The sequence below is a fragment of the Nannospalax galili genome, unplaced genomic scaffold (assembly GCF_000622305.1).
Source record: "Nannospalax galili isolate Female #2095 unplaced genomic scaffold, S.galili_v1.0 scaffold1456, whole genome shotgun sequence".
In the NCBI taxonomy this organism is placed as follows: domain Eukaryota; kingdom Metazoa; phylum Chordata; class Mammalia; order Rodentia; family Spalacidae; genus Nannospalax; species Nannospalax galili.
Window position 1 is genome coordinate 325,778 of NW_008338658.1, and position 15,088 is coordinate 340,865.

Genomic DNA, 15,088 nt, shown 5'->3' on the forward strand with positions numbered 1-15,088 from the left:
TATAAAACACATCGTGTTATATTCCAATATGGTACACAAATACAATGACATTTTATTTGGCTATTAAAAAAAAAAAAATGAAACCATGACACTTTCAAGGAATTGTATGGAAATGGAAATTATCTTAAGCAAAGTGTTCCAGACTCACCTCTCTCATACGTAGAAGCCTAGATTTTAATTTTGTATTTGGGAGGGAGTGTAAGTCATGAAGCTAGAAAGTGGACCTTGGTGGGGGTATGGTATGGAATGGTTGAGGATGAAAAGGGAGAGGATACCAGAACGGAGCAGAGGTGGGACAGAAAAAGGGGAGTGGAGAAAGGGTCTAAAAACAAAGTATCTATGAAAACAAAACTCCCCAATGAAATCCACTACTTTGTATACTAATTTTGAAAAGGAAACTAATTAAAAAAGAGTCTAATTTTGGTAGCCAATGCTCAGGCAACATGTATATATGACAGCCTGTCACTACCACAGTTCTCCATGAGTCAGTCAAGCTGCCATACACTGTGGACTTGGCTGTATGGATTAACTATAAATGATTCTTATAGTTACAGTCTTCGTATTGTTCTATCAAAAGCAATTCTCTTACTTTGGATTCTAGCAAATTTTAGAAGAAAAAAAAATTAGTTAAATCAAAATCATTGTCTTTTTGCAAGATACAAACCAACAATTAGAAAAAGGAAACTTGCTTTCCTAGCAATTGTTATTTTACAAATTTCCTACACATAGTGCTGTCATTTCCTGGTGTAAAATGACAATATAAAAACAAGATGAAGTACAACAGTATCTTCATGTATGTTACTGTGGGCTCATCTATACAACTGAGCACATAATTATGCCCACAGCAAACACTCACATGCCTAAGGGACCTCCACAGTAAGAGTGAGCTACTGTAAGGGGACATTTCTGACCAAGTTAAGACTGTCAACACTGTGGTCCATTTAGATGCCTATACCCAGCACTGTGCAGTCTGAACATCTGCAACTGAAATAACGAATTTTCAGATGAGGCAACAAAGCACAAAGCTAGGGATGCGCTGTGGTAGCTAACCTATGTCTAGCCTTAGCTCCATTATTGATTAGCTGCCTAGCCTCAGACAAGTTGCTTTATCTCTTTTCTCACCTGTAGTAAGAGCTCATGGCTCCAGCTTGACAGGGTTACCATGAAACTGTAAGGGACAGGGAGTGCTGAGACATTCTCCATCAGTGATTAGGGTTTGTATCTTTAAAACAGAAGGTAGGGTTTTGGATACAGCTTGGTTATCCTTGTCTAGTATGCATGAAGCCCTGAGTTGACCCCCAGTACCATATCAAACTTAGCATGAAGGCACATGCCTGTAATCCCAGCACTCAGAAAGCAAAGAAGGCAGGAGAAATCAGAAGTTCAGTCATCCCCAGCTACACAGTAAGTTCGAGACCAACCTAGGTTTCACATTTATCCTGTGTTTACTTTGTGTGTATACATTTTGTGGGGGTGGGTTTGTGTGTTCCCACACTCTAGGGAGGCCAGAAGCTGATATCTGGTGTTTTCCTCAATCACGCTCCACTTTATTTTTCTGAGGTAGAATCTCTCAGTGAACCTGGAACTCAGGAGATTCTGTGAGACTGGCAGGACAAGTATTTGCCTGTCTCAGCCTCCCTCCCCTGAACTGAGATTACAGCCTTGTATCACTGTGTCCAACTTTTTACAAGGGCACTGAAGATGAGAACTTTGGTCTTTATGCTTGCATGGCAAAGACTTTACAGACTGAGTCAATTTCTATTGCATTTACTCTTTAAAAGCAAATTACTGAAAAAAATATGTGACCTCTAATCCTTCCTTTCAACAGACAGTGCATTGAAATAAGAGACCCATCCCCTCTTCAAATGGAGGAGAGGAGTAAAATAACATCTAGAAATAAAACCAAAGCTCACTTTAGATGCTTTCCAACTGTATTTTCTCATCCCAAACAACTTCCTAGAAAATCGTGAAAGGCTTGTCTATCAGTCTGTCCCCCCAAACCGAGGAGTCACCCAGCCCACAGCTGATTTCCATTAAAAATAAAATGAAGGGCTGGGCTACAGCTCAGTGGTAGCACATGCCTAGTATATTGAGGCCCCCCAATGAATTCCCTAGCAGCGGCAGGGGTCAAAACAAATACATGCCATTTCCTCTGTGGTCAAGATGAACTCCTGAATTTTCCAGCACCTACCAGGGACAGGTGTGTGCACTGAGGACAGGTGTATGTGTACTGAGCAGCTCTGTTGATTCTCCCTCAGTATCTTTATATGAGGTTCTCCTAAACCCTCCCACTCAAGTGAAAAACAGGAGAGCCACTGTCAAAACACAATGCTGCCTCAGAATGGAGGGAAGAGGCTACAGTTCTGCTGTTTAAGATTTGGTTTTCATAAACAAAAAAAATTCAGCCGCAGAAGGAAATTTATGATGAAAAGCTGAAAGCTCACCACTCTATCTGGTCCAGTACTTGGATTTCAGATGTGAGCAAGTAGAGCTTCAGACATGAAGGAATCTGAAAAGGCCCCACGCCAGCCAAGAACCGTACAGAGAGACTCTCCAAAGCTTCATGGTCTACTCTGTTCACTCCATTCAAATATCAGTAACCATCACTAAATATGGGAATATCTGTTTTGGCTTTTTTTTTGCCCTCTAGGCTTCTTTAAATGTGCACTGAGGACTTCTTCCATTTCAGCTTCTGCTGCAATGTAATGTACTCATGGCTTCAAGCCTTAATCAGAAGTAAACCTGTGAAAGCAATAAATGGAGTTTCCAAAATGTGGAACATACAACACAAGCTTCTTCTGGATGGCACGCCTATAAACCCTCAAGTGGCTTTTTTAGATTATTTTTTTTTTATTCTTTCACAATCTCATACACATATAACCATGTATTCTAACTGTATTGACCCTGAAGGTTAATAGGTAGTTTTAAAACTTTTTGTGCTCGAAAAAGCCAAACCCATAAGAAAATGATACATAGTATTGCTTAGGAAGGGTACAGGAATCCTTGCACAAAATGCATGAATAATACACCTACAGGATCAACAAATGACTAAAATCTTAAGTAAATGAACTTTTAAAATCATAGGTGATTATTTGAAAATATGTTTTAAAAAGCAGGGGTCTTGCCAGGCATGGTGGTGCACGCCTTTAATCCCAGCACTCCGTGAGTTCAAGGCCAGCCTGGTCTACATAGTGAGTTCCAGGACAGCTGGGGCTACAGGGAGACCATGTCTCAAAAACAGACCGGGGAGGGGGGGAGCAGGCGTCCTAAAACAAAGTGCACTTTAATATTCCTGAAAGTCTCTTAAGTGGCAAACCTATTTTGAATGGACTGTTTTGGTCTTGCAAAGGGGCATTTCACCTGGCCCAATGCCTAGTATTTGTGGTTTATATTTCTGTCTTATTGTTATCGCCTATTTGAGGCAAGAGTTGGCTTACCATTTATGCCATGAATGAGTACCACATAAATTAGCACATCACACGATACAGCAAAACCAGGAAGACAAGGAAATATAAAGATGTTATTGTCTGAGGAAGGGCACACTTATCTTTCAAATTTTTACTAAGTAATTTCTTCAGGTGAATAGTGCTTTTACATTACACAGTATGCATCCATCTGATTGAAAGACGTACCTGGATCAATCACTGGCCATTACTGAAGTGCATTCCTATTTTACCAAACTGTCCATGATCAAGAGACCACTTACTCTCTCTCCAGCCTCTACTAAAGCGAGCGAGGGACACAAATATCCACTGTGAATCACTTGCTAACATAACAGCTAGAGAGCCTAAAGAGGGGTAGGTGACAGAGGGTGCTCATTTGTAACACCAAGTCCCTCCCATTCAAGTCACTGTACATATATATTCAGGATACAGGAGCAGTAATCAGTGTATGGCACCTACAGATTGTAGGACTAGAACAAATTGTCATTTTAGAACATGGTTATTGTGTTCCTGATGACACATGTCTGCACACATGTAATCCCAGAGTTGAGCAGTTCAGGCAGAAGTGTAAGTTCAAGGCCAGCTAGGGCTATATATACATTAAACATAGCTGCTCAATTATACTTTAAATGAGTACACTTTCTATAAATTACAGCCAAAGCAGAGAGCACAGCAGCAGCCAAATGGCCTTCTGGCATCAGACACCATCCCTGTTCAGTAACCAGGCTAACAGCAGATAAAGCCCTGGAGAGGGACCCTGCATCTGGACTGTACAGCCTCACCAATGAGACAATGGGAGAGGTTCACCTTGTGCTACCACACCAGTCATTTCTTGTCATCAGGTTGGTTCCCATTAAGACAGAGGCTGGTTATAACTCAAAGGCTGTTACAAACTGAATAGCTTACCTAGCACACTTCAGCCAGACCAAGGAAGGAATGGAAGGGAGACCATACACCATTAACTAGGCATCAGGCTGAGGTGAGCTATGAAGGCCCATGTGCAAGAGGTAGTCCTGTGTGCTAGATATCTAAAAAGGAGGTTTGAGAATTGCTTACTTGTGAGATGTCCTCTTCTTCATCATGTTTGCAGATACTCCAGCATGGCCTACAAAAGAGGTGAGTTATGGGCAGTGAAAAGAGGATTTAAAAAAAAAAAAACCTGCTACACAAAACGTGAAAGCAAGACATAACAGCCAACATGTCAGAGCCATGCATCTACTTAACTTTAAAAAGGCGATACTCTGAGCAGACAAAATGGCAGACACAATGATTCTCCACTCCCAGATCAGCCTTATAAAAGCAAAACCAGTCACATGAACAAAATTAATGGTAACACTCCCAGCGACTGCTGTAGTAATGGTATAGACCTCATCTTCCCCCCATAAACCAGGAAACAGGGCAAAATACATCTGAAGAAGCATCTGGTTTCAGACACCGTGCAGCAAAGGCCTACAGGAGGTAGAAGCAAACTAGCAAACAAGGTGGCCACGCTGACCGAGTTCATTCCTGAAAACCCTGTACGAATGATGGTATTTGAGGAGATACAACTTTGCCCAGCAGTGTCAGACTGGAGTTGCAGAGGACTGCTGGTTGGCAGTGTGCAGCAGTATATACAAAGAGAGCTACTCAGAAGAGAACCCCAAAACTCAGCTGGGTGGAAGGCAAAAGGGGCTCAGGCTCTGGCTAAACATGTATCTGCCCATGAGTAATTCTGAGAATTCACAAAACAATAAAGCTGTTCAAATTCCATCTAGCCAGGGCAATCAGAAAAAAAAATACTTAGAACTTCTTAGGAAGGCTGCAGTAGCCTATCTAACACAGAATACTAAAAGTCCATCCTTAATATCTACTTGCAAGCAAACTCTCTAAAATGTCAACAAAATCCCTGTGGCTCAACATCACAACACTTCAAATGTCCAACACCTTCCCTTCCACATTATTAGACAAGAAAGACCTGGGTGTATTAACTCGTTGGTGAAGCATATGCCTAGAATGCACAAGACCCTGAGTTGATCTCCAACAACACACATACCCACACCCACACCCACCGACCCCCCCACCCCTCCCCACAGAGACACAGAAAAGTAACCCAGACTAATGGTACCTGTCTATAATCCCAGCACTCAGGGGGCAGAGACAAAGGACTGCCATAAGTTTAAGGCCAGCCTGGTCTACATATAGGGAGGGAAGGAAGGTGGGAGGGGAGAAACACCAATAACCAAGTAGATCACAACCAAAGCAAAGCATTTAGCAGACAAGAACATTAAAAAATAAACACATTCAAATATTCCCTAAAATCAGGAAAATATAAGGAAAACAAGCCAAACCAGTAAAAAGAACACCATCAAAAATGAAAATACCACTACCTTACTGGACAGAATTAGCAGACCATTTCAATCAGTGAGCTTGACCCACAACAATACAAACTTCCCGAACCTGCACAAAGAAACAAACCAGGAGAATGAGCCAGCCAAGACCTACAGAGCAATCCCCGTTCACAAACAGGAAACTAAGACTCTGAGAAAAAGGAGAAGCGGAAGGGAAAGCAATGGTTGAGCTTTGGAGATGTGATGAAAAGCACTCAAGCACAGGCTAAGGGGACAACAGTGATCTAAATCTTTACCAACCCACCTATGGACAGCCAACACAATGACATGGGATACAGAGTACAGCTATAGCAACTAAGAGACTCAGATTAACCTCAGGACAAATGTCACTGTGGATCAGAAAAGACATTTCAAAACACTAAGAAGGCTGATTCGTCAAGAAGTCGAAATAACCTTAAATACACAAAGGCCTAACAGCAGAGTACTGAAATCCATGCAGCAAAACCCAACCGAATTGAAATCAAAGCCACATCCATAATTATGCTTTGGGATACAACTCTTCTCTCAACAACTGATGTAACAAGTGTGCAGAAATCAAAAGGACATAAACACTGAACCTTAGCAGCCGACTTGAAACGAACACCAGAATACATTTCCCTAGGTCTCAGGGCAACCTCGCTCAGATATACCAACCACATGTTGCCATAACTCCAGTCTCAATATGCCTAAAATAACCTGAAATCACGAAAAATGTTATCACTTATCAGATCAGAATTAAATCAAACATAAATACCAAAAACTATCTGAACAGTTGAATAACAATCTTCTTAAAACTCATAGTTCTAAGACACAATCACAATGAAATTTCTAATATTTTGAAGAGAATAAAAAAGAAAACAGAGATTAGAGGCTGAAAAGCAAGAAACACTTTTGTTCATCAGGAGCACGCATTAAATGGCCAAGTATGAAGAAAAAAGTTCTTCACAGGTCAGCAGAGTGGCTTTCTGGGAGACAGTGGGGCAGGAAGACTTCTTTCTGCACTGTCTGCAAGCTCTCCTCTCCTTGGTTTTCTAGTAAACAGTACATTTACAACTTTTCAACACTAACTAAAGGTATTAAGCAGCCAAATGGTCTAAAAGCTTATAGCTCCTGAGAAATAAAGACGGCGTGCTGGGGACCTGACTGCCTGGAAAGCCACCTAGACCCACTGAGCTGGGAACAAAGGTGACAAAAACTGACTGTGGCACCCACAAACAGTGACAATAAGGTTAAGTCAAGAGTGGGAGCAACGCCCCAGAAGCACCCCTAGACACCTCTAAGTAGGGAAGGAGGTAGACCACAGAAAAAGGCTTCATTCAAGATCTCCTGGAACTGCAACAGGTGTTCCCATCCCCTCTCCCATCCCCACAGTATTCTACACAACCCACCCCCATGACCCCACACTGGGTACCCCAAATGCTACGAAACCAGGTCACCATCACTGTACCTTGAAAGACAAAGCTTTTCCTACACACACCACACTTGCCAGAGCAGACTTTCCTATTGAGAATCTGCCATTTGTCAGTCAGGTAAAGGTAAACATTCACACCAAATAATGCTTTAATCTTACGTATGAATGGACAACTGAAAGCCACAAGGTAGGGGCTGGACAGACAGCTCAGTGGTTAAGAGCACTGGCTGCTATTTCAGAGGACGTGGGTTGTGTACACATGGCAGCTAACTGTCCTTAATTACAGTTCGAGGGGATCAAATGCTCTCTTCTGGTCTCTATGAGCACTTCACCACACATTTATACACACGCAGGCAAAATACTCATAATAAAGAGAACAACAAGCTAGGAGGCGAGGCTGAGGAGACGGGAACAAGCAGCAGTGCTGTCCAGAGTCAGTCTGAGAAGTCAGAGTCCTGAGAACAGTACTCAAGGAACACAAGGTACTGTGTGATCACAGTAGAAACCAGAAGCTACACAAAAGGAAACCAACAGCTCTTACAAATTAAACCTAATCAAGATAGTTTCCAGTTTTTTGGTGTAACATGCAAGGGTTTAAGTCACTTCTATGTCCTTCATGCAAGTAAAACATTAAAAACCACAAGATAAGCAACTATTTACAAACTGGAGAGAAAAGCAAAGAGAAGACCACAACTTAACCCAATCAGAACCACTCAAGGGTAGGAAGCCTCAACTGGCACTGCTGAGGGTCAGTGGAGCCCAGTCAAAGACAATGGGACAGGGGACATTTTCAATGTTCAAATGCCTATCTGAAACGAAGAGGATTAAGTACCCCCAAAAGTATCATTTTCTTGTCACTCCATCATTTTCTTGTCACTTCTAACACTAGAAAGCAGAAGTAGGATCACTGTAAATTCAAAGCTAGCCTAGGCTCATAAGACCCTGTTATAAGGAAAGGAGGACAAGAGGGAGGAAGGGTTCACTTGTTATTTTATAATATATTCCGTAAGACTTTATTTTTTGTTTTTCCAGGGGGTAAAAAAGGAGGGGTGGGGGGTCTTCACTTCTATCCTTGTTGCTATTAACCATGTGACAGGATCTCAAGTAGAAAAGTTTGGCCTGGAACTTGCTACATAAAGGAGGATGGCCTTGAATTTGTGGTCTTCCTGCCTCCACTTCCACAGTGCTGGGATTATAAGCACCTGGCTTTAATCTTTCATTTCAGATCCCTATCAATAAATTTACTTCAAATAAACATTCTAAAAACTGAATTAGATCCTCTTCCTGCACCAAAGCTACTCAATTTCCTCTCACTAAGTTCAATATTCTAACATTTCATTCTCTTTGCTTAAAAAATAATTCCTTGATTTAACTATAATCCTACTAAACAGGCACTTAAAATTCACTTGCTAAGTTTACCAGCTACTTGTAAATTGCTAGGTTATACAGAAGTAATATTTAGCATGATGACCCTCTTTTTTAAGAAACTAAAACTCTTCTTTCACATATATGTATGAACGGATATATGTACAAAATACCAAGAACTATAAAGCTTTACGAAGACCAAACTGCTAGGTACTATGTGAAATCACTGTTCTAAAATGTCTATTATACTAAAATACAGGCAGAGCTGCAATGCTTACCTGCATCAGCTCTGGACCGCTGGCCAGGTGTCTTCCCGAATGGGGTCTTCATTCATCTGTATTTACGTGAGCAGCAAAGCTGCTGGACTAGGGTGAAAATTCAGTGTTCTCCAATATGAAGGAAGCTCCCCACAGAAGGTCAGTGTTCTTGTTAGTCCACCATCCAGGTGTTTCTTTTACAAGTTCAGCAAAAACACGTGGACTCTCAAGCACTCTGTAAAATGAGCATCAACACAGCAAAATGCCTAGTGAGCCTCTAAATATGATATAAAACATAAGTGTTAATTCTCAGCTAAATGCACTGATCCCTGAAACAGTGACCTGGTTCCCAGCAAAGGCAACACTTGAAGGACAGAAGGGGAAGCCTGACACAATTCTGAGACCAGAGGAAGGCCACTGAGAGACCAAAGTCCTTTCCCATCACATCCTAATTCACCCTGCTGCTACCCATCAGAGCAGGCAGACACTGAGGTTTCAGAAAAGACTTAGTAGCCTGGCCCAACCTATCTCCTGGGGGAGGCAACAGCAGTCCAGGTGACTAAGGGAGTGTAGCTGGATGACACAGGCGCAGGCCAAGTCTTGGGAGGGACAGCATAATTTTGCTTTTTCTTTTTTGCTTCTAACCTTTCAGAAACTACAGGGAAGAGTCCAGTAACCTCAGAGGAACCTTCAAAGACTTAAGTCATTTCACTACTATCTCTTACACCCAATTTGGATCCAGAACTGTAGAAGCCAGAGAGCAAAATATTTTCACACACATTCTCCAAGGTCACTGGTGGCCTGGGGCCCTCAAGCATTCATCGGCATGCCTGCTACCATTATGCCCATTATTCATAAGTTCAACAACTAAAGGGAATGTTGGAGACTAAAAAGCAGCAAAATAATTAAAATACCCAAGAATCCAAATGAAAGACAGAGAAATCAGCTTAGAGTAAAAATTCTAAATAACCAGGAGTTATGAAGCCTGAAATCTTGGACATCTGGGAGGCCAAGGTAGGAAGAGAGCTGAAGGCCAGGAGTCTGAGGCTGGCCTGGGCAACATAGGAAGGCCAACCTCAAAACTACATAAACCTTGTGTCATTCACAAAGGAAGACAGTTTAAAAAAAAAAAAATTGTTGTTTTACGACTAATTTGTTTAATAATTATTACTTCAGTGCCTACTGCTTGTAAGCTTACACTGAAGTAAAGTAAATAAATCAAACAGTAGCAAACAACATATTGAACAAGCACAGTCCAGAAAGAACACAGGCAGCAGCTACTCTGGAGGTACTGCTCCCACCATGCCTGCCTACAGAAACCAGGCCTCCCAGGAAGGCCACCAACAAGTAGGTGGGACCTTCTCCACCTGCCACATCAGGCCTCACGTCCCCTCACTTGACACTGCCCACACTGACATATCCAAAGACCTATTACCCTCTTCACTCTTCCTGCCTATACCTCTCCAAAGGAAGCATTTTAGCAAAATACTACCTACCTATTGCCACCAGAGACCCCTCACACAAAGACCCTGCGATGGTGACAACTCACATTGCTCAACGCAGATCCTTCCACAAGTTCTCTTACCACAAAGCCTCCACTTGAAAACACAAGCCATGCAGTGTACTGACAGCTATCCTTTTGCTATCTTCTATTAGTCCTCAGTCATCTGTGCACACTGAAGACCTCTGGTATTGATGGATTCAAACCATCCCCCAGGCCAAAGAAAAAGTTGTACAAGGAAGTAAAACGAAAAACAATTCTAAACTGCTGAGAAAGAGTTGACCTTTTTGTGCACCTCGCCCAAGCTGGAAATCACCCGAAAAATCCCCCTCCCGCTTCTGCTTTTCTTGGCTTAGGAGCCGCTTGTGGTTTGTGGTTTTTGCCTTTATAAGCAGCCTGTAAGCTGAGCTCGGGGCTTCTTCTCTCCGAGTGAGGCAGGAGCCCGTCTGCGCAGACGCCAATAAAATCCTCTTGCTTGTTGCATCTCCTGGTCTGGGGACTGAGTTATTGGGGTGCGGCCTCCTGTGAACATTGGGTACCCCAGACTGGGGGGGGGTCCAACATTTGGGGGCTCGTCCGGGATTCAGTCGCGCCCCCCCCCCCAGACCCACTTCCTCAGATCAGCAGGAGGTAAGGACAGACGTCTTGTGGTTTGTCTTGGTCTTAATGTCTGTCAGTCATTTCCTGTTTTGGGAACGTTCCGTCTGAACAATTGTGCCTGTACAGGACCTGTAAGTCTGTATTCTGGGAACCAGCGGGAAGTCTGTATTCTGGGAACCAGCAGGAGTGACAGACGTGCCCAGAGGCCCCTGGTTCCGACACTCTGGCCTTAGTGACCAGAGTGATCTGGAGTGGGGAGAACAGCGTAGCTTTCCTCACCCCGGGAGAAAGGAGATTGGCTTGGCTACTCCCCTCCCAATCTGTACTTTCAGTTTTTGAGTCAAGAAACACGTGGCAAGGACTTTTTGTTTTGTGTTTGTCTGTATTTGTGCTTGAGGATCCTGAAAGTGAAATTGATGAGTGCAGTGCACATCTGAGCGAAAGAAGGACCGGTCCACACGTATGTGATTCAATGTGATGTGTGTGTACTTGATGGTTGTGTTAATGTCTTAAAAGGGGGAGGTCTGGTTTTGTATTTTTCTATACGCTTTCTGTATACACTTTCTGTCTTAAAAGCTTCTTCCCTTTTCCCCTCCATTTGTTTTCTATATCTTCCACCCTTCTCTATTTTCTTTTCCGGCCACTGAAAAAGCCCCGCGGGCACGGGTCGAGCAAATAAGAGCCATAGGGCGCTCGTCGCCAAAGGACTCCTGTGAAAGAATAAGGGGGTCCCAGGCGTGAATCCCAGATAAATTCACGTCCCCCGCAGAAGAAAAACTGGGCAACGATAGGTACTCGTCCACAAGCACACTCATTGGTCATTATTATTTGGAGTGGCATCTTTATCTCTCTCTCCTCCTCTCTCTCTTCTGTGACCTCCACCATGGGTCAGTCACTAACTACCCCTTTAAGCTTAACTCTAGAATACTGGAAAGAGGTCATGGAATGAGCCCACAACTTATCAGTGGAGGTCCCAAAGAAGAAGTGGCAGAGTCTCTGTTCCTCTGAGTGGCCCTCTTTTGAGAAAGGATGGCCAAAGGATGGGACTTTTGACCTTGCTACTATCTTACAGGTTAAGGAATACATTTTCCACCCAGGACCACACGGACACCCAGACCAGGTGGCTTATATAGTCACCTGGGAAGACTTGGCCCGGAACCCCACACCTTGGGCACGGCTGTTCCTGCCTCCTCGGGAAACCAGAGAAACTGATCAAGGGCCCCTTACCCCTTCAGCTCCCCTGAATCTCACTTCTTCCCTCCTGCCCCTTCAGTCCTCCCCTGAAAAGACAAAACAAAAGCCAGTTCTCCCCGAGGACCAAACCTCCCTAACTCTCCTTGATCCTCCGCCTCCCTATCCACCCGTGCAGGCACCTCCATCCCAGGAACCTCATCCCTCTCCCGATTCTACCGAACCCGACCAATCTCCCCCTCCATCTAGCAGACTCCGCCTGAGGATGGACAGAGGGGGCCCCTCTGATGGAATCTGGACTGCCCAGGTTTTTCCCCTCCGAACTGTAGGGGATCAGCTCCAGTACTGGCCTTTTTCAGCCTCTGACTTGTATAATTGGAAGACCCATAACCCCTCTTTTTCTCAGAACCCTCAGGCTCTAACTGCTTTAATAGAGTCTATCCTCCTCACCCACCAACCCACCTGGGAGGACTGTCAACAACTCCTCCAGGCGCTTTTAACCACAGAGGAGAGAAAGCGAGTCATCCTAGAAGCCCAGAAAAACGTGCCCGGGCAGGATGGGAGACCCACTCTGCTCCCAAATGAAATAGACGAAGGAATTCCTCTGACCAGACCCAACTGGAACCACGAGACCCTGGCTGGTAGGGAGCATCTCTGTCCTTATCGCCAGACTCTGATAGTGGGTCTCAAAGGGGCCGGAAGGCGTCCAGCCAATTTGGCAAAGGTACATGCTATAACCCAGGGGGAAAATGAAACCCCCGCAGGGTTCCTAGAGCGTCTAATAGCGGGATATCGGATGTACACCCCTTTTGACCCCACGGCCCAGGAGCGTCAGGCAGATCTTATTATGGCCTTCATAGGACAATCAGCTCCTGACATTCGTGGTAAGCTCCAATGGCTAGAAGGCCTTCAGGGGTACTCCTTGCAGGATTTAGTAAGAGAAGCTGAAAGAATCTATAATAGGCGGGAAACATTAGAAGAAAGAGAGGACAGAATCAGAAAACAGGAAGCTAGAGAAGATAAAAGAGAGAAAAAGAGAAATAAAGAATTAAGTCGAATTTTGGCCACAGTAGTTCAGGGAGCAGGACCAGGTAGGGACCTCGGAGACAAAAGGAGGCCCCGAGTAGATAAAGACCAATGTGCCGATTGCAAGGAAAAAGGACATTGGGCTCGAGCAAGGAAAGAGGACACTGGGCTCGAGAATGTCCGAAGAAGCTGAACAAACCTCAAAAGAAAACAACCCCAGTCCTGACTCTAGGGGACTAGGGCAGTTGGGGCCAGGAGCTCCCCCCTGAGCCCAGGGTAACTTTAAAGGTAGGGGGGCAATTGACTACCTTCATGGTAGACACAGGAGCCCAACACTCGGTCTTGACCCATGAGTAACACTCGAGGGACCCATGAGTAACAGCCTGGGTCCAAGGAGCCACTGGTGGAAAAACATACAGATGGACTACAGAAAGAAAAGTGGACCTCAGCACGGGACAGGTCTCCCACTCATTTTTGCTGGTCCCTGACTGTCCATACCCCCTTCCTGGGAGAGACTTACTCTCTAAGCTGGGAGCCCACATCCACTTCACCAGAAAGGGAGCTACCCTAAAAGGAAAAGATGGAGCACCACTACAAGTACTAACCCTATGGCTGGAAGATGAACATTGGTTATATGAAGGACCAATAATAGGGACCCCTGGTGTATCAGACTGGCTAACTAAGATCCCCTCAGCATAGGCTGAGACAAGAGGCCCAGGACTGGCATTCAACCAGCCCCCAATAGTGGTCACTCTAAAACCATCTGCAACCCATTTTCAATCAAACAATACCCTATGAGCAGAGAGGCCCGAGAAGGAATCGGGCCCCATATCCAAAGACTCTTACAAATGGGCATACTCCAGCCCTGCCAATCCCCTTGGAACACCCCGCTGCTCCCCATGAAAAAGCCAGGAACAAATGACTATCGACCGGTCCAAGACTTAAGAGAAGTCAATCGGAGGATAGAAGATATCCATCCCACTGTTCCTAATCCCTAGAATCTCCTGAGTTCTTTACCTCCCAGTCACAGGTGGTATATTGTACTTGACCTGAAGGATGCGTTCTTCTGCCTAAGGCTGAGCCCCATTAGCCAGCCCATCTTTGCTTTTGAATGGAAGGACCCTGAAGCTGGAATATCGGGACAACTAACCTGGACGCGACTTCCCCAAGGATTCAAGAACTCCCTTACTCTGTTGGATGAAGCTCTACATCATGACCTGGCTGACTTCCGGGTAAGAAACCCACAGATTATGCTCCTCCAGTATGTAGATGACCTCCTCTTAGCGGCCGAGACGGAAGCTGGAGGCTCTCCTATTGAGACTGGGGGAAGTTGGATACCGAGCCTCGGCAAAGAAAGCCCAGATCTGCCTACAGCAGGTAAACTATTTGGGCTATAGGTTGGAGGGAGGGCAACGTTGGCTGACAGAAAGCAGGAAACAGACAGTAGCCTCTATCCCCCCACCAACCTCAGCCAGAGGACTCAGAGAGTTCTTGGGAAGTGCAGGATTCTGTAGATTATGGATACCGGGTTTCACTGAAATAGCGGCTCCTCTATATCCCTTGACAAGGGACCCCTTTCATCTGGGCAGAACACCAGAGATCTTTTGACAAAATAAAAAGAGTGCTGCTGACAGCTCCAGCTCTAGGATTGCCAGACTTGACAAAACCTTTCATCTTATACATAGATGAAAATAAAGGAATGGCAAAAGGAGTTCTTACTCAGACTTTGGGACCCTGGAAAAGCCAGTGGCTTATCTCTCGAAGAGACTGGACAATGTGGCTGCTGGCTGGCCCCCATGCTTGAGAATCATGGCGGCAATAGCATCCCTGGTAAAAGACTCAGACAAACTCACCATGGGTCAGCCCCTAACTATTATAACACCACATGCGGTGGAGTCCATCATTAGACAGCCCCCTGACAGATGGCT

The 15,088-nt window shown here is 44.5% G+C and overlaps 1 protein-coding gene across 1 annotated transcript in view; it reads right to left on the reverse strand.

Moving 5' to 3' along the window:
• The window catches only part of Spin1 (spindlin 1), an 80,240-nt gene that overhangs the window by 32,604 nt on the left and 32,548 nt on the right, over positions 1 to 15,088 (reverse strand). The window contains exons 2-3 of the mRNA XM_008833212.3: positions 8,864 to 9,077; positions 4,500 to 4,548 (exon numbers count right to left, since the gene is read on the reverse strand). Of these exons, the coding sequence (XP_008831434.1) occupies positions 4,500 to 4,548; positions 8,864 to 8,915 (101 nt within the window). The 5' untranslated portion in view covers positions 8,916 to 9,077. The remainder of the gene's footprint in view (positions 1 to 4,499; positions 4,549 to 8,863; positions 9,078 to 15,088) is intronic.